Below are 18,447 nucleotides of genomic sequence, written 5' to 3'. Positions count from 1 at the left end.
CTTATCTTCTTTGATCCAGGTGCCAAAGCCAACTTCATTTCCCCAGAATTGGCTTCAAAGTTGGGAATCAGACCTGAAGAGATGGGGTATACAGCAGAGGCAGGTTTGGCATGTCCTGGCCATACAGAGGCTGTGACACCCATCATCGGAAAGTTGCGTCTACATATCCAGTCCTATGTAGATGCTGAAGAATTTTACATCATGCCACTGGACGGATGTGATGTGTTGTTAGGTATTCCTTGGTTATTTCGTGTACAGGGAATCATGGATGCCTACAACAAAAAGATCACTGTACAGAGCAGGGGAAAGACTCACATTCTGGATGTAAAGCTTAAAGGGGAGTCTATTCCTACTGTATCAGCTTCTGCTATTACTTCTGTAATGAAAAAGCATCTTTCTGCGTACTTGGTTTTTGCACGTGAAGTGTCAGATTGTGATGAATCAAATTTATCTGTGCTAGATAAAGAAAGGTCAATGTTTTTACAACAGTATAGTGACTGCTTTTCCGATTCATTACCGTCTCAATTACCGCCAGAGAGACCCGAGGACCATGCGATAGATTTGGTGCCAGGCAGTAGCCCACCAAATAAGCCTCCGTACAGGGTTAGTGCGGCTCAGCAGAAAGAGATAATGGGCCAAGTACAGGAGCTGTTAGAAAAGGGGCTGATTCAGCCCAGTTCATCTCCATTCTGTTCTCCAGTGTTGTTGGTGCAGAAAAAGGATGGCTCATGGCGTATGTGCATCGACTACCGTGCACTGAACAAGAATACCATCAAGAATAGGTTTCCTATACCTAGAATTGATGATATTATGGACAAATTAGAAGGAGCAGCTATGTTTAGCAGGATAGATCTAAAGAGTGGGTATCATCAGATCCGCATTAGATCAGAGGATGTGCACAAGACTGCTTTTAGAACGACGTTTGGCCTTTACGAATTTTTAGTGATGCCCTTTGGTCTCACAAATGCTCCTGCTACGTTCAATAGGATGATGGACAGAATTTTCCGTCCACACCAGCAGTTTGTTGGTACATTCTTTGATGACATGATAGTCTACTCAAAGAATGAAGAGGAGCATAGGCATCACTTGGCCATTGTGTTCAAAGAGCTACGCAGTCATAGGTTGCTCATCAATGCAAAGAAAAGTGAGTTTTTTCTGGAAGAGATTCACTTTCTGGGACACATTGTCTCAAAGGATGGTGTCAGAATGGATCCTGCAAAAGTTGAAGCGATCAAGTCATGGCCAAATTTGAAGACGGTGCATGATGTCCGAAGCTTCTTGGGACTATGCTCCTATTACAGAAGGTTTATCCGAAATTTTGCGGAGATTGCTTCACCTTTACATGCTCTTCAAAAGAAGGCAGTCACCTTTAGATGGACACAAAAAGAGATTTCAGCTTTTAATCTCTTAAAGGAAAAGATGACTTCGGATCCAGTCATTGTGTTGCCAGATCTTAGGAAGTCATTTGTGGTCCAATGTGATGCCTGCGGTAGTAGCATTGGTGCTGTGCTAATGCAAGATGGCAGGGTAGTAGCCTATGAGAGCAGAATTTTGCAAGGGCCAGAGATGACCATGCAGGTCTATGAGAAAGAGTTACTGGCTGTGATTCATGCGCTCTTAAGTTGGAAACACTACCTGCTAGGTGCAGATTTCGTTGTCCAAACAGACCATCAGACCTTGCGATACTTCTTGACACAAACAAAGTTATCTGAGAAGCATATGCGATGGGCAAATATCTTGTCCATGTTCCATTTTCAGATTGTGCATGTCGAAGGCAAGAAGAATGTTGTGGCTGATGCCTTGTCAAGGAAGCCACAAATTTCAGCTGTGTCGATTCCTTATCATCATGAACTTGATGATATGAGAGAACAGTATGCAAATGATGAAGATTTTGCAAGGGTCTTCGAGCAACTAATGGATGGACAACGTCATGAACACTATCTTCTCAAAGATGGGTTCATGATGATGCATGGCAGATTGTGTGTCACAAAGCCATTGCGACGCAAAGTTATGGAAGAGAGTCATGTCCCACCGTATGCAGGGCATCGTGGTATTGATGCTACAGTTAAAGCGGTAGAGACATTCTTCTATTGGCCTACATTGAGAAGGGATGTGGATGCCTTTGTGCGAGAATGCCTAATATGCCAAAAGGTCAAGTTTGACAGGCAAAAGGCACCAGGGTTATTGCAACCACTACCTATTCCAGATAAACCATGGGAAAGTATTGCTATGGATTTTATCTTTGATCTTCCAAGAACGCAGACAGGAAATGATGGTATTTGGACCATTATTTGCAGATTCAGCAAACAGGCTCATTTTATTCCTGTCAGGAAGAAGATAAAGCTAGATCAGATGGCACGCTTGTTTATGAGCAATATTTTCAAGTATCATGGCATGCCACAGTCGATTATTAGCGACCGTGATCCACGCATGACTAGTTTGTTCTGGAAAGGCTTGTTTGAGAATATGGGTACCACGCTCAAATTCTCTTCGTCATTTCATCCTCAAACAGATGGGCAGTCAGAAGAGGCAAATTCTACTGTCCTAGATCTGCTGAAGTGCTATGTGTCAGAGCATAAAGGAAAGTGGGAGCAGTATTTGCCATTGGTGGAGTATGCATACAATAATACAGTGCATTCATCAACTGGCAAGGCACCTTTTGAAATAGTTGAAGGTGGCAAGAAAGTTCCTCCCATACTGCATACAAAGGACAAGATATTTGAAGCAGATAAGTATGTTCAGGACATGGATGAAATGTACAAGAAGGTCAAAGTGGCCTTAGAAAGGACTCAGGCAAAGCAAAAGAAAGCAGCTGATCGTCACCGTCGTGAAGTGGTATATTCACTTGGTGATTGGGTGCTTTTACGCTTTGAAAAGGCAAGGTTAAAGAAGATGAAGGGCAAGGAAAGAGTGTTTCCAAAGCTCAGCATGCGTTACTATGGGCCTTTTCAAGTGTGCGACATAATCAGTGATGTTGCATATAGGCTGAAATTGCCTGACAGTTGGAAGATTCACAATGCGTTTCATGTGAGTCTTCTCAGACCCTATGTGGGTGATGTGCCAGAAGATATACCAGCTGAAGATCAGCCGGAAGTCGAGGAACTTGACGAAATCTTGGTCCCTGAACAGATTTTGGCACACAAAGAAAGGAAAGTGAAAGGCAAGGTTGCTAGGCGTTACTTGGTAAAGTTCAGAAACTATCCACCAATGGATGCTAAGTGGATGGAAGAAGGTGAACTTGCAGAGTCACCAACTGTGTTATCACTTTACCTGGAAGCCTTCGATTTGCAACCTACCTTGACCCCTTGAGTTTCAAAGCTACATGGATTGTCAGTGTGACAATGGCTTCTGAAACAAATGATGTACATGGTATTTAAAGTGAGCTCAAATGAAATACCTGTTACATGAATGTTAGAGCTGTACAGATTGTCAGTTTGGCAATTGCTCTTATGAAATGTCCAAAAGTTTGGTTAGTGCTATAGAAGTGAGTATTTCTTGTCAGTTTGTCAAGGATACAGTGATTGCTTCTATTGAAGAGTACATGTGTAACTGCATTCTTAAACTGTCGGTTTGGGTATGCTCGAAAGTGTTACGGGATCCAACGTGTACTATAAGACAGTGGCAAAATGTGCAGCTACCATTTTGTCATTGGAAAGTTAGTGACTCAAAACAATGGCAGAGTGCGAAGCTACCACTATGTCATTGGGACAGGGTTCACACGCAGGCAATACATGAGTCGACGAGGTGTTGAATACACCAGGGTTGACAATGAGCATGTATGTGTTGTATATGTGTCGACAGGTGTTGAATACATCAGTGTTGACAGTAAGCATGTACGACATAGATGCAAACGAGGACGTTTGAGATTTCAAGAGGGGGTATGTCACCAGCGTGTGACTACTATCTATCCTTTTTGTTGATTTCTTTCTTATTATCTATTTACTTTCACTTTTTGGAAACACCCCTCGGGAAATCTAACTGCCCTGCATTGCATAGCTAGTGTGGAACTGTCCAGAGGGAGTCCAGGCCTGAGGGCAAGAGAGCACTAAGGTTGGACAAGGACTATGGTTAGCCAAGTGGGGTCATTGACTAGCCAAAGTGGAATCCTTTGCTACAGAGGCTACATTTCAGTTTTGGATGTGGCCACAGTGTACAAAGAGGGTCGGATGACCTAGAAAGATACAATGGCAGCATCTCCTAAAATTTAGGGAACTGCTATTTTGGGACCTGAAAATGTCTTCGCGTCATTACGTGCAGTTTGACATGGGGATCATTTTGTTACTCTGTGGCCAAGTCAACAGAGGCTGCAGGTGAGATATTTTTAGACCCGAGGGTCTAAAGCGGGAAAATGCACAAATGAGTGACACTTGGCACTCTGAGGCCAGTTTACTACTTATAGAGAAGGCAAAAACGTGATTTATAGCTGGGAGGCTCATTTTGCAAGTCTCTGTCACAGGTTAAGAGCTATGGAGTGCTTGCTTTCCCTCTTATGCACAGTGCGGTGCCAGGAGTGATGCCCTGCACGCTACGCACTGCCCTCTCTCTCCCCTTTGGCAGTATGTTATGCCCCTCTAGTGGGCTCTTCATTTGACCAATGTACAGTTGTGTGGGTTCATGCGCGATTGCCGAGGCAAGAGCCTCTTGCACAGGTACTGGATTAGCTAGCGGCTAATCCCCCCGCAGGTACAGGTGAATTCGGAGAGGTTTCACGCCAGAAATCTCGTCCAATTCAAAGGGCAAGTAGCCCTACAGGTGCGGGAGCTCGAGGACTTGCTAGGGATGCGACCGGCACGCGGAACGGAGCCCGAAACAGTGAATTACAGCCTGCTGTGTATTTTTGCAGGTTTAGGGTTTTGGCCCTAAACGGACCCTAATACCCCCAGGAGGTTCGGGGACGCAAGGGGACCGCTGTACAGGCGATCTGGCGCATTTTCAGGGCTGAAAACAGAGAATTCAGCGTGCTGCAGATTCTCGCCAGGTTTTGCAAAGTGCCCGTAGGCGTCGGGAAAGTCAGTCAATGCGTGGGAATACTGACCGTGAAGGGTTCTAGTACAGTTATGCTGCCGAAATCAGGCTGGAACAGTGGAAATTCAGCCGAGTTTGTGCGGGGCAGCTTGTAGGGAACCACAGCGTTTATTCCCTCTTTTGAACAATAAAGAAATACCGAAAGGGGCGCCTAAGTTAGGGGCCAATCTGGTGTCCGTCTACTCATACAGGTGCAATCTAGCAGCCTGTATCCCTCTCCCCTTTGTTGTGTCTTGAAAGTACAGGTAAAATAGACGACTAATAATGGGTGAAAGCTAAATCAAGGTTTAAAGTAAAGTCTACCGCCCTTTTTGGATTGAACAGGCCGGTTTCAACAGAGGTTCCTTCGGGAGTTGTACTCTGCAATGATTAATGATAAAGAAATACCGAAAGGGGCACCAGCATCTGGGGCAGTACCTCTAGGCACGGAACTACGCCGGGCTGGGTCTACTCTACTATTAGGGTGTGATAAAGTTGTGAAGTTTTTTAAGTGTTCTCTTATGTGTTGTGCCAGATTTCCGACTTGGGGTGCTCAAGTCCGTAACAGAGACCAACTCTTAAGAAGACGGGCTTTTTTCTTGGGGATGACCTTACCCTCTGGTAGATCGCTTATATGCAGGAGGTAACGCCGGAGATTAGAGCGGCAAGGAAAAAAGGTAAGATTGCCTTTTACCGAGATGGAAGAGTGGTGATATTGGAGCGACGCTCCACATGACTGTGTGAGACTTATGGGACCACACTCAAAGTTGCTACCTGGAATTGTAATGGATCTATGCGTCTTGGATGTGGGTGCTTTTGAATATATTTTTATTGGGAGAGACATCATTTTCTATTCTGAGACACATCAGGCCCCTGGGCAGTCTATGTCTCATGTCAGTGGATACAGTAGGGAGACAGCCTGCAGAGACAGGAGACATGATCAGAGTACCTCAAGGGGAGTGGCATTTGTAACAAACTCGGGCACCCCAAGTTTAGGTTCTGTCGCGACACAATAGAGATTCACTTAAAACACTTCACAATTAATGAGTAGACACGGCCCAACGTATTTCTGTGCCAAGAGAGATTGGCCCCAACGACTGGCGCCCCTTTTGGTATTTCTTCTATATTAATCTTTGAGCAAAGTACAACTCCTGCGGGTGCTCGCTCTCAGACTTTGCGTCCAGATGCTCTGAGAAGTGAGGCCCTTCATCTTCTTTTATTCTTACAAAGGATGCCAAAAAGCAGAGCCCCAAAAGCAGTAACTAAAGCTTCTAACTCAAAAGCAGAGAGCCCAAAAAGCAACTAGCGCTATCTGTGGAAATCCGCACAGCAGTGCCATGTTAGCGTTGTCTACGCAAATCATGGAAATTTGTATGCTTTGCTACGTCAGCAGCCAATACGATTTACGACGTCAGTATAGCTGGGCAGCGCGCTGTTTGACTTGCTTTATGTCCCCATGTCTCGTCTCGGCCAATGAACCTATAAGGTGAAAACCATTTACTTTAATGTCTTGGGTCATGCCATGTCATCAAGTTGTGACATACCCCCCTCTTGAAAGAATTGTTATCGCCCTCGATTATGCTTGCAGAACAAACAGAGGCCATAAACCATTTCAGCAGAAACTGACTCTAAGTACCGACACACTAGACACGACACATCTAGCACTTGTACAAAGACGACAATCACATCACATCACAGGACATCACAGGACATCACATGACAAATCAATCACAGAAAAATTCATTCCAAATCTCCGATCATGACTGCCAACAACGTATTTAGTAACCGCATCTAGATCCATCTCAGACCTCACAGATGTTGGATTAACTAATCCTTATTGCGATCATGTCTATAGAGATTTATGAGACAGAAATGCTGCAGTCATTTTGTCTTTCAGTTCCTGCACTCAAACAAGTCACATGAGAGAGTACAAATCATTCATATTCAATTTTGGGAATTTCATTTGATAAAGTCATACAACAGAATACTGTCAGCACAACAGTAGTTCTGAAACCCAAAGGGATATCAGTGACTCTATTCAATCCAGGTAATCTGTGACAAAGGAGCGGAGTGACCTCCCTCTTGTGCAATCCCTTTGCACCAAATTCAACCCTGCTGATCTGCGGGATCTCTCGGAGTAGAGACGGCTAAACCGAATGCTTCAGGTAAAGTTCCATAATGTGAGGAGTATTTGCTAGGTCCTCCTCCTCCATCCACTTCGCATCTAATGCTGGATAGTTCTTGAATTTAACTAAGAACTGCGAAATCACTTTACCTTTCACTTTTCTTTCCTTGTGTGCCAAAAGGAACGAGTATCTCCTCCCTCTCTTCCACTTTGGGTTGCTCATGTGGCTCTCCATCAATTGGCACCTCACATTTAAAAGGTTTCAAGAGACTCACATGGAATGCATTGTGGATCTTCCAAGAATCTGGTAGCTTAAGTCGAAAGGAGACGTCATTTATCTTTACTTTAATCTGGAAAGGGCCATTATACTGCATGCTAAGCTTTGGAAAAAGCCGCTCCTTTCCCTTTCGTTTCCTTAGGCGTGCCTTTTCAAAACATAAGAGATTCCAATCGTCTTCCTTTAGTTTCAAGTCTCGTCGATGTCGATCTGTTGCCTTCTTGTGTCGTACTTGAGATTTGTCTAGAGCCTCACGGACCTTGGTAAAAGCAGTGTCCAAGTCCCTTGTGTATTGATCGACTTAAAAAAATCTTGTCTTTAGTGCTGAGAAAGGGTGGAACCTTCTGAGCACCTTCAATCATCTCAAATGGCGCCTTTCCCGTCGACGAGTAAACCGTGTTATTGTAGGCAAATTCCACCAAAGGCAAATTTTTTTCCCATTGAGTCTTCTGATCAGAGATGTAAGACTTCAACAAATCCAAAACAACTGAATTTGCGATCTCAGATTGCCCATCTGTCTGTGAGTGGAAAGATGACGAGAACTGCAACTGTGTGCCAATGTTCTCCCAAATAGCCCTCCAAAACAAACTCGTGAATCGGGGATCTCTGTCGCAGACTATTGTCTCAGGCATGCCATGTTAGAGCCCTTCTTGGGAAGTTTCTGGTCAGAGGACTGCTTCTAGGGGAGGAGCCCTGGAGGGAGTTGTTGCTTCACAGACTTCGTGCTCGAGTGCTTCATGCAGGAGGCCCTTGGAGCCCTTCCATCAGGTGGATCTTTACAGAGATGCGTAGAGTTGGCCTGAGCAGGAGGATGGAGGACCGGTTTGTTGCGAGTTTGCTTTGATCTTGGGAGCTGTTGACGAGTGACCTAGAGTAGCATCAGCCTTCTTGTACAGAGGAGCACTTGAGACAACCCCTAGTTTGGAACCCCTTGGGCAACACTGAGAGAGGCCATCTGGTTGGTAGTAGGCCCTATGTTTCTTGGGGTCCCATGGCAGAGGGTCCAGCCCGCACTTCTGGGGACTGGATACAGTTTTAAGGTTTGTCAGAGGAGGCTCAAACATTCAGCTATGGGGCATGAGAGGTGTGCATAGCATGTGCTAGGACATTACAGAGGCCTTACCGGGTGAGTGGCTCACCCCTCTAGAGACGACAACTCCCAGATGGATGGGGGCCTTCACGCGATTGGAGGTCCTCATCACAGCTCGAGCTTGCTCGGAGTCCGTACCTCACATGTTCTTTGAGATCTAGGGAGAGGGTCGCCTTCAAAGAGTCTCAGTAGAGGCCCCTCAAGTTGCAAAGTGTTGCTTTCAGAGGATTCGAGTCTTGGACATTAGTGGGAGGACCTGTGTCATAGATCCTGACCCTGTAGACCTTGAGACAGGCCACTGGCGTCTTTGGGCTTGGGGGAGCTGTCCTCTGGCTCGAGTGCAGTGGGACCCTGTAGAGTGGTTTTGGAGGGACCCCTTGTCTGTAGCCAATCACCCTGGGACCCCATTCTTTCAGTACATAGTGCGACTAGGGTGCCACATACTGGCAACACGGAGGGAAGCTCGAGTGCAGTGGGACCCTGGAGAGTGGTTTTGGAGGGACCCCTTCTCTGCAGCCGATCACCCTGGGATCCCATTCTTTCAGTACACAGTGCGACTAGGGTGCCACATACTGGCAGCACGGAGGGAGGCTCGCCCTGTTGCAAACACTTCATTGGCAGGAGGAAGGTCTCACACTTGAGTTCTTGTCAGGCTTCTAGGAGCGGTTGTGGGACTCCAGACAACCGAGGAGAGTCACTTTGTTCCAGTGGCTTGTCGCACACAGAGCTACCGCACTTGGGAGTTGGCTAGTGCACAATGGCTTTCCGGCATCCTGTGCAGCTTGTGGTCACCCTTTGGAGTGTCAGCGACACTGTATGTGGGACTGTCCCATGGCACAGCAGGTTTGGCTTCGGGTTCTTGGTTGATGCCGACTCTTTCCACAGCTCGGTGGTACACTTGGGGGTGCTGCAACTTGGTCCACACCTACGGGCCCTACGCTCCAGTTTGAGTTGGCTTCCACCAGTAGGATGATAGTGATCCAGGGGGGTCGACCTACACTTCAGCTAGCCACAGAGCGTACCCCCTAGGAGTGGTGCAGTGAGAGAGAGGTGTGTTGGGAGCTCATCTGCGGCCTGACACTCTGGTTCATTTGGCAGGCCCACTGCTTTCGCATCTTCGAGGCTCACCTTGTCCCTTCGACAGAGACTGTTCGTGATTTTTGGTTGGAGCTGATTCACACTCTCAGGGGCCAGTTTGAGAGACTCCAAGGCAGCTGCGATTGCATGTGGGAGTGTAGAGAGGCTTTCCTGCGACTCTGGTGCCCAGGGCCTTTTTTCACCATGGTCCTGGGGCCACGCAGATGGCACTACCGTTCACTTGTGTGGCTTTTTCCTCCTCCCATCTCTTGATTTAGCCCATTGTACATATTCTTTTTTTTCATTGGGAGAGTCTCCCCTTGTTGTTGATGTAGCCCTCTCTAGCAGAGGTGGTCGTAGCCCTATGATCAGTTTTATTAACTAATGGAAGGATCTTTTTCTCGAAAAAAATAAAATATCGATGTGAGCCTCCAATATGCAAACACATGGCCTTCTTTTATAGGCGCTTGGCCTTGCTTTTACAAGGCTTCAAAAAGGCCTAAAGTCAACTACTTTTATTAATTGTATCCAAAAGCTCTTTAAAAGGAAATGCTCTCGATCCTTGAATTCCTTCGGTTGAGGAAGAGTGGGTATCGGTGGTGGTGGATATTGGGCAACCATAGGGATTCCAATTGTGGAATTGTTAAAGTTTAGGTATCTCAAGTGAACTGCCCAATGTGATCCCACTATTTAGTTTGGCTTTTAGGTATTTATTTTACTTATTTGTCAAAGTCTTGGGTAGGGCAATTCACTAGGATTGCTATATAAGCAACCCCTTGCCTCTATTGTATACACATTCAGTTATTCATTGCCAAGCTTGATTGGTTCAAGAGACTCTCTCTCTCTCTCTCTCTCTCTCTCTCTCTCTCTCTCTCTCTCTCTCTCTCTCTCGTGCTCACTCCCCTTGGTCTCTACGCTTCCGCATTGTCGACTTTGACATGGTATCAGAGCTTCTCGGTGTAGCTCGTGCTTGGGAAGCCCTTGGTGTGGAGGAGCAGCCCGCAAGAGAAGAGAAGAGCACTCGTTGGTGGTCAGAACAACAACTAGCTATGACGAATACAAAGAAGCGCAGAGCTAGCAAAGGAATGGGGATTTATGGAAGGCAAGCTGGACAAAGATTACGGTAATAAAGATTTGACAGAGGAGATCGGCATGGCACTCGTGGCGGTGGCCACAGTGGCCTTGACGTCAGATTTCTAGTCAAATGAGAGGTGTCACCACTAGCTTCAGCCAGAGAGAGGCTTGTGAGCAGAGAGGGGCAAGCAATGTTCTCTATAATTAATTTGGACCCTTGTGTTGGAGTTCAAGTTATTGGTGTTTGGATCCGTAGGTTGGAGTTCAATGCACATGCAACTGGCAGGGAACCAATCAAACGTCTAAAACACTACGGATGAGTGATTATGGACAGGATGTGTTCCAACAGTTCATTATCTTGGAGTTTTATATTTCCAACAGTTCACGAATGGGGATTATTGGATGTAGTATGGTCTACAGCTCAAAGTTTCTACAAAGGCAACTGATGCTCAAGATGGCATTACTTTCAGGTACAAAGTTGAGGAGAGCAACTGCAAGGTGTATCCAGTATCCCGACTGGTACTGGGGTGTCCATGGTAGCTTCTTCATCGACTTGGTCTCACTATTGTTGTCCACTATGAGCTGCAGAGAGGGTGTTAAAGTTTAGGCATCTCAAGTGAACTGCCTAATGTGTTTCCATTATTTAGTTTGGCTTTTAGGTATTTATTTTACTTATTTGTCAAAGTCTTGGGTAGGGTAATTTACTAGGATTGCTATATAAGCAACCCCTTGCCTCCATTGTATACACATTCAATTATTCCTTGCCAAGGTTGATTGGTTCAGGAGATCATGGAGGAGATTGATGAGATCTGCCAGCGACCAATGCTGGATCTCCTGCGATCTAGCTATCCAAGCTAGCTGTTTAGCTGCTTAGTTCACACCTAGCAGTTCATGATTCCATAGTATTTTATTTTGTCATTTTGTCATCTTGTTACTTTGACTTTGTATCAGATCCACCACATTGTAACTTTCTGGTCTCATAGGTCACTTTGGCCTTTTGAAGACGTTAATATAACATTTCATTTCTCTCTCTCTCTCTCTCTCTCTCTCTCTCTCTCCCCCCATGAAAGTGGTTTGTCTGTCAACCTTGGTAAAACCAAGGCTATGGTGTTTAATACCACCCCACAGTGGATCAGGAGGTCAGCACCTACATTCACATACGGCTAGGAGACTGTGGAGTACACAGATGCTTACACTTACCTTGGAGTGGTTTTTAGCGGACCTGCATTCTCACTCAGAAGAGCAGCAAAGACCAGACTGACTAGAGCCCACGCAGCACTGGGTAGATTAGAGAATATGTGTTCGCAGGTTCAGTTTCAGGAGCCCCGGACGAAGCTCTGGCTCTTTGACACTTTGGTGGCTTCAACATTGCTGTATGGAGCTGAGATATGGGGACCTTCATTGGATCACCACGGGAGGCCGGGTCGCACAGATGGATGGGGGAACATGGAGAAACCTCTCGTCTCTATGATCTCACGGCTCATTAGAGCCAAGGCATCAGTACCACGGTCCATTATCCGAGTAGAGCTAGCGGCCCCCCCACTAGTGGTGGAGGCGCTCACGAGATCAGTCTCCTTCATAAACCGCACATGGGAACTTCCTAGAGACAGATATGCTCGCATGGCACTTGAGTCCTCTCGACAGTTAGCCATACAAGGAGATACAACATGCTGGTATGGGGAGATGGCATCATGGTTTCAGGCGCATGGGTTCAGTATAGACAGGCTGCCACCATTCCAGTACTCATTGGATGCACCATCTCTCACTCTTACACAGTCAGAGATCACCAAGCTCATCCGCCAAGATCTGACCCAGCTAGACACCAGGAGGACATGGATACAACCAGCACAGGAATTGGGCACGAAGATGGCTTTCTACAGAGACCACCTTCTCCAGCTTACGGAAGATGGTTTTGTGACGAGACCCAGATACATGGACACCCACTTGTCTCATCGGATACGATGTGCTATTGGCCAGTTACGCACATCTTCTCACCAGCTGCGGATTGAGACTGGGAGATACAGCGGAGTACCAGCAGAGGCCAGGACATGCCCCTTGTGTGACATGGAGCCTGAGACAGAGCTGTATTATACATGCCGCTGCCCCGTCTACTACGAGATACGAGGCCGCTTCCATTGCTTGTTCAGAGAGGGTTTTGGACCACTCTCAAGAGTCATGGGATACGAAGATCAGAGATTCCTGGGTTTGTTCTTGCTCGAGCTGCGTAGACACAGAGATAGCTTGATGAATGGCGAGGCTAGCCAGTCTCAAAGACGGACCACATACTTCTTCAGAGGAGACACGGGACAGCCGCAAGAGCCACTCCCACAGCAGAGCTCTCCTCGTCTCACACCAGAGGCACACTGATCGACCGAGAGATTGAACTGGGGAAATCCAGGCGCCCACGACTGCGGAGGACTACACAGCATCGACGGAGGCTACGTCAGAAGATTCGGAGCACGCTGGCCAGGCATGCACGACGCCCGGTCAGACTACTAACCATGGAGGAGATTGATGAGATCCGCCAACGACCGATGATAGATCTCTTGTGATTCAGCTATCCCAGCAAGCCGCCCATTTTTGCTTAGTTTTTTGCTTAGTTCACATTGACCAATCTAGGATCCCATAGTATATATCTTTGTTTTGTACTGTTGTTATTTTGTTACTCTGACTTTGTATCAGATCCACCACCTTGTAACTTTCTGGTCTCATAGGTCACTATGGCCTTTTGAAGACGTTAATATAACGTTTCATTTCATTTCTCTCTCTCTCTCTCTCTCTCTCTCTCTCGCTCTCGTGCTCGCTCCCCTTGGTCTCTACGCTTCCGCATTGTCGACTTCGACAGGAACATGGGAGGTGACTGGAGGTGGTAATCGAAATAAAGATGGTGTAAGTAGAGGTTGTGCAACCATCTGTTGAAAAAATTGGCCAAGCAGAATAGTAGCAGAATCTCTTGGATGCTGAGTTGAAGCTCTCAAATTGTCAGGTGCTGGAGGAGGTAACGCTTGAGGTATAGATGGAGGCATCATAAAATTGAGGGATTGCTGATAATTCTGTAAGTATCGTAAACTGTGTCGAGGATGCTTCGAAAGCAAATCTTGCAACTCATCGACGAGAAATTGTATTATTCTTCAGATCCCATAGTGTCCAATTGTCAGTTTGTAACGACTGATTTTACGTTTCAGAAAAGCAAACAGTCGAGCTCTAATACCATTGTAACCGGAGGGCACCATGCGGCAATAGGAAAGATCAACTAGAATCGAGTTTATCATTACCGGAACAAATCCGCAAATACTTCAAATACTCGAACTAAAGAAAGCTTCGATCTGCAAACTCATGGTCGCATGATCTGAGAGCTCACACAAGGCCTTTTAAAGGCACTTGGCCTTGCTTTTAGAAGGCTTCAAAAAGCCTAAAAGCCAACTACTAATAACTGTACCCAAGTGCTCTTCAAAATTCAATGCAATCATTACCGGAACAAATCCGCAAATACTTCAAATACTTGAACTAAAAGAGAGCTTCGATCTGCAAACTCATGATCTCATGATCTGAGAGCTCACACAAGGCCTTTTAAAGGCACTTGGCCTTGCTTTTACAAGGCTTCAAAAAGCCTAAGAGCCAACTACTAATAACTGTACCCAAGTGCTCTTCAAAATTCAATACAATAACTGTAGCTTGAAAAGCACAAGCGTAGGAAAAAGTGCCATGTCAGCACCATTGGAAATCCTGCCGTGTTCAGTTTAGATACAGGTTATGCCATGTCACCAAATTGTGACACCATCATTTTATCGCTGTTCATGAGTGTATGATAATGATTCTAGTGCTTCAGAGACGTTTGTATAGTGGTCAGCGCGGCCTTGGACGTGATGATAGATAGGTCTAGGAAGGATCAGTGATATATCTAAAGTTTAGAGCGGACCAAAGGTGAATGTGATTAATGTTTGTTATTGGAAATCGAGTGTGTATCAAGATATGTGCGAGTGTAGGTTTTGTGCGTGTACTGGTTTGTGTGGATCGTCATCTGCATGTCTGCCTTGAGTCTCTGTTTTTTATCTTTGTGTTATGTCTTTTTTTGTAGGTGTAGTTGAGGACGATTACTCGTCTTTTATGGTGGGTGGGGGGGTAAGTCACAAATTAATGACGTGGCATGGTGGAACAAAGGGCAGAGCAAAAGAACCAGAGAGCAATCGCCAGCTCCTGGAAAACACACTGCACACTTATATATATATGTGAGGCATTCTTGCATGTTGGGACGTTGTTTGTGTTTCCATTTAGAACTCATGCAAGCTTAATAATCAATTATTTTCCACAATTGCTTGTAGTTAGAGGCTTCGTGTGTTATTTGCAATAGAAGAGACATTGAGCCAAAGATAACTCATACTCAGTGGTTTACTTAGGGTTGACACACCTATGTTGGTACATGCTAACAATGTCCCAGTATCAAGTATTGACATGAGTATGCTATTGCTTGGCTAGCTATGTTGCATCCTTTGGCATGGCTTGATGAACCACTAGCATTTGCATCGTGTGTGAGGAAGAAAATACAGGCTAGTGAGACCATTGCTACTAATCCCACAAATACCACTAACATTGTCGCGGCGGGAAGTGTGGTATTCATCTTTTGCTGACATGACAGTCCGTACACTGCTACTTTGTAAAATTTTATGTTGGGCAGTTGTTTGGACACCAATTCTGATGACAGATATTTTTGTGCGTTTGGAGCGTAGTTGTGAAGGGCAGATAAGTTGAGTTGCTTTTGGGGCCAGGTGCCTATAAATTAGAGTTCAGGGTGCCACTGTCATTGATGATTATGTGAATGTGCCCACACAGAACAAGTGTAACCACAACAATTATATCAACATAAAGGAAATATCCCCAAGGGCGCTTGTTGAGGGGCCAATCTCTTTGGGAGTGGAACTCCGTCACTCTGTGTGTCTTGACTTACGTGTTATTTCCCAGTTGTGTTGTTGTTGCATTATTTTACTGCCTTGTCATGTGACTCGCCCGTTTCAGGAATTATCGGTCATATCATATTTTTCTGACCTTGTGAAAGTGTATATATATATATATGACGAGTATGGCCGGCCGCCGAAGGCGGCCTCTCTCTCTCTCTCTCTCTCTCTTTCGCTCCCCCTCTTTATCCTGTGCACGTGAGCTTCTCTCACTTTTGACATTTAGCCTTCAGCTCGCAGACGTTGACACGTGTACAGGGTACTCGGGATGCTGTTATAGAATATATATAGATTGTATGAGCTTGGAGTATTGTCCCACTTCCAAGAACTTGTAGATCTTCTCAGCAAACCTCTATGTCGACCTAGATTGGAATATCTTTAGCAATGTGGAGCTGGACCATCCATTTGGCACTGAAGGGGAGTTGTTGGAGCTTTGTCGTCACCAGATGGTGGCATGTTGGGTTGCATCTCATGGTTGTGTGCATTGTGCCCATTATTAGGTTCGAGGCTGATGTGGCACATTTATTATGAATTTTCCACGTCATTATTTTTGATGATGTGGCACTTTTATGGAAACCTAAGACCTAGGTCGCCCTGGCTTCTCATTCTCAGTATCCAGTAACCAAGGTATGAGTGCTCTTGCATCATTGAGTTATTGCCCTTGGGTCATTGTCTCCCTCTCACATTATGTTCGTCTCCCCTTGAGTGTAGGAATTTATGACTAAATTAAATTATTCTACCTTCTTTCTTGTACGATGTCATATCATCAAAACAGCCTAAGAGATGGTTGGCAGGATATATTTGCTGCAATATCAGGGAGCTATGTGACTCAAAGCAATACATATGTTACTGATGTTGTCTTGATTCAGAGGCATAGGAGCATATGAGGATAGTTTCGTTTCTGTCTTTGCAGACGGCTTTTGAACTTTTCTGGTAAATTGCGATGGGCAATATTGAACAGAGGTGCTTGGTGCTTTTTCTTGAAGAATTTTTGTCCTGCATGAGAGAGATACTTGTGAGAGACCATGCTGAGTGAGGCAATACGTCGTGTCATAACGTCTTTGTCAGAGAGACTTATAAGACCTGCATTGAGCCCCTTGGAACCACAAACACCAATCTTCAGACATTTCATCCAAGAGGAAGCGACTCAGCTGTGCTGAAGTGGTCGCACATGCCCAAAGAGAGCTGAGATTTAGGGCCTTTACGTCTCGGTATCAACACCAAAGTGAGCAGAGGACTCCTGGAGTCCTATTGTGGGAGGAGTTTCAATGTTGTGTCATTCTAATTTGTATTCCTTCCTCTTTACGCTGTGATGAGGATGTAGCTTCTGGTATCTAAGTTCCCCCCCCCCCCCCCCCCCCCCCCCCCCGCCCCCCTTAAAAAAAAAGAAAAAAAGAAAAAGAAAAAGAAAAAAAAAACGCGCGCACACATCCACATGCACCTGCTCACCGTCACGATCATCACTATTGCTATCATCATCTTTGTGTTGCATGGATGGCAGGACATTTTTAAAGATTTCTACCTTAGCAAGCACAGTGGTCGTAGGCTAATGTGGCAAAACTCCCTTGGCCACTGTGTCTTGAAAGCTGATTATCCAAAGGGCAAAAAGGAACTCTCTGTCTCCTTATTTCAGGTGTGTGTGTCATAAGTATTGGCTACGCCTATTCTGGAAGCATTAAGCTGAGTAGTTTTGGGCATCCTTCTATGCAGACAGTTGTGCTGATGCTGTTTAACAGTTCAGATAGGCTCACTTTTCAAGAAATCAAAGATACCACTGCCATTGAGGACAAAGAGCTTCGCAGAACTCTTCAGTCATTGGCTTGTGGAAAAGTGAGAGTGCTCCTCAAGGTATAGATTCTTTTACAAAGATGTTTATGTTTGGATTTTTGTGGAGCTCTCGTTTTGTGAATATTAATTTGTATCGCTTCTAACTTAGGAATACGGTTGGATCATGTTATGTTTAAGGTGGAAGAAAATGCTTCTGTGAATTGAATGGCAGCTGTGTTGTCTCTTTAGTCTACAATGTCTTAGAGACCCTTCTTTTTTGGATTTATGTGCCCTTGGAACATTGCAGCTGATTATTAGCTCTTAGTAAAATTTATCATGACTGTTTGTAAGCTTGGGATGTGCCAAGGGAATGCACAATTGCTGTAGGCATGACAGATTTGTTGGGAAATTTTTGACATTTTTGTCTTGCAGGAAATTATTATCAATTACTTATCCTAGTGCATAATATGATACCAGATTCCTGCCCCTTCTTTGATTGAAGGTGGCACTACACAGTCATGTAGTATGATGTTTTTCGTTGTTTGTTTTTACCTCAATGTTTGGTAGCAAGAACGGAAAAGCATTATGCAACAGTCTGACGATTCTGACTTCACTCCTGTAATTGCATGTGTAAATGGGCAGGAACCCAAAGGTAGAGATGTGGACGACGATGATAGCTTTTCTTTCAATGGGGACTTTGTTGCACCGCTGTTTCGAATCAAAGTAGGCCTTACTTCTGTTCTTGACTGCTTCTTGCAAGGAGATGCACAATTATTGAAAAACTATAATAAAGTTTTGTTGGAACTATAGGTAAATGCAATTCAGCTAAAAGAGACTGTGGAGGAAAATACAAGCACCACTGAAAGGGTTTTTCAGGATAGGCAATATCAGGTAAACTTGGAAAACAAACAAACACTTTAAAGTCAGTTTAACAGTCAAAATGAGAAGAAATAGAGCTGCTTTCAACAGATACATAATGTCTTTTTAATGTCGTGAATCTGTGGTTGCGAGTTCGAAAGTAAGGGAGTAGTTTTCATGAGGAATGTTTGCTTGGTTACTTAAGATTTGCCATCAATGAGAA

At 45.1% G+C, this 18,447-nt stretch overlaps 1 protein-coding gene across 1 annotated transcript in view; it reads left to right on the top strand.

The window, feature by feature from the left end:
* The window catches only part of CUL4 (cullin4), an 80,470-nt gene that overhangs the window by 60,133 nt on the left and 1,890 nt on the right, over nt 1-18,447 (top strand). Inside the window, exons 12-15 of the mRNA XM_086502571.1 lie at nt 17,101-17,232; nt 17,310-17,447; nt 18,009-18,089; nt 18,177-18,257. Coding sequence (XP_086358697.1) covers nt 17,101-17,232; nt 17,310-17,447; nt 18,009-18,089; nt 18,177-18,257 — 432 coding nt within the window. The remainder of the gene's footprint in view (nt 1-17,100; nt 17,233-17,309; nt 17,448-18,008; nt 18,090-18,176; nt 18,258-18,447) is intronic.

The sequence above is a fragment of the Adiantum capillus-veneris genome, chromosome 27 (genome assembly GCF_014529385.1).
Source record: "Adiantum capillus-veneris isolate H3 chromosome 27, ASM1452938v2, whole genome shotgun sequence".
NCBI lineage: Eukaryota > Viridiplantae > Streptophyta > Polypodiopsida > Polypodiales > Pteridaceae > Adiantum > Adiantum capillus-veneris.
This window is presented reverse-complemented; position numbering and strand designations above follow the sequence as displayed.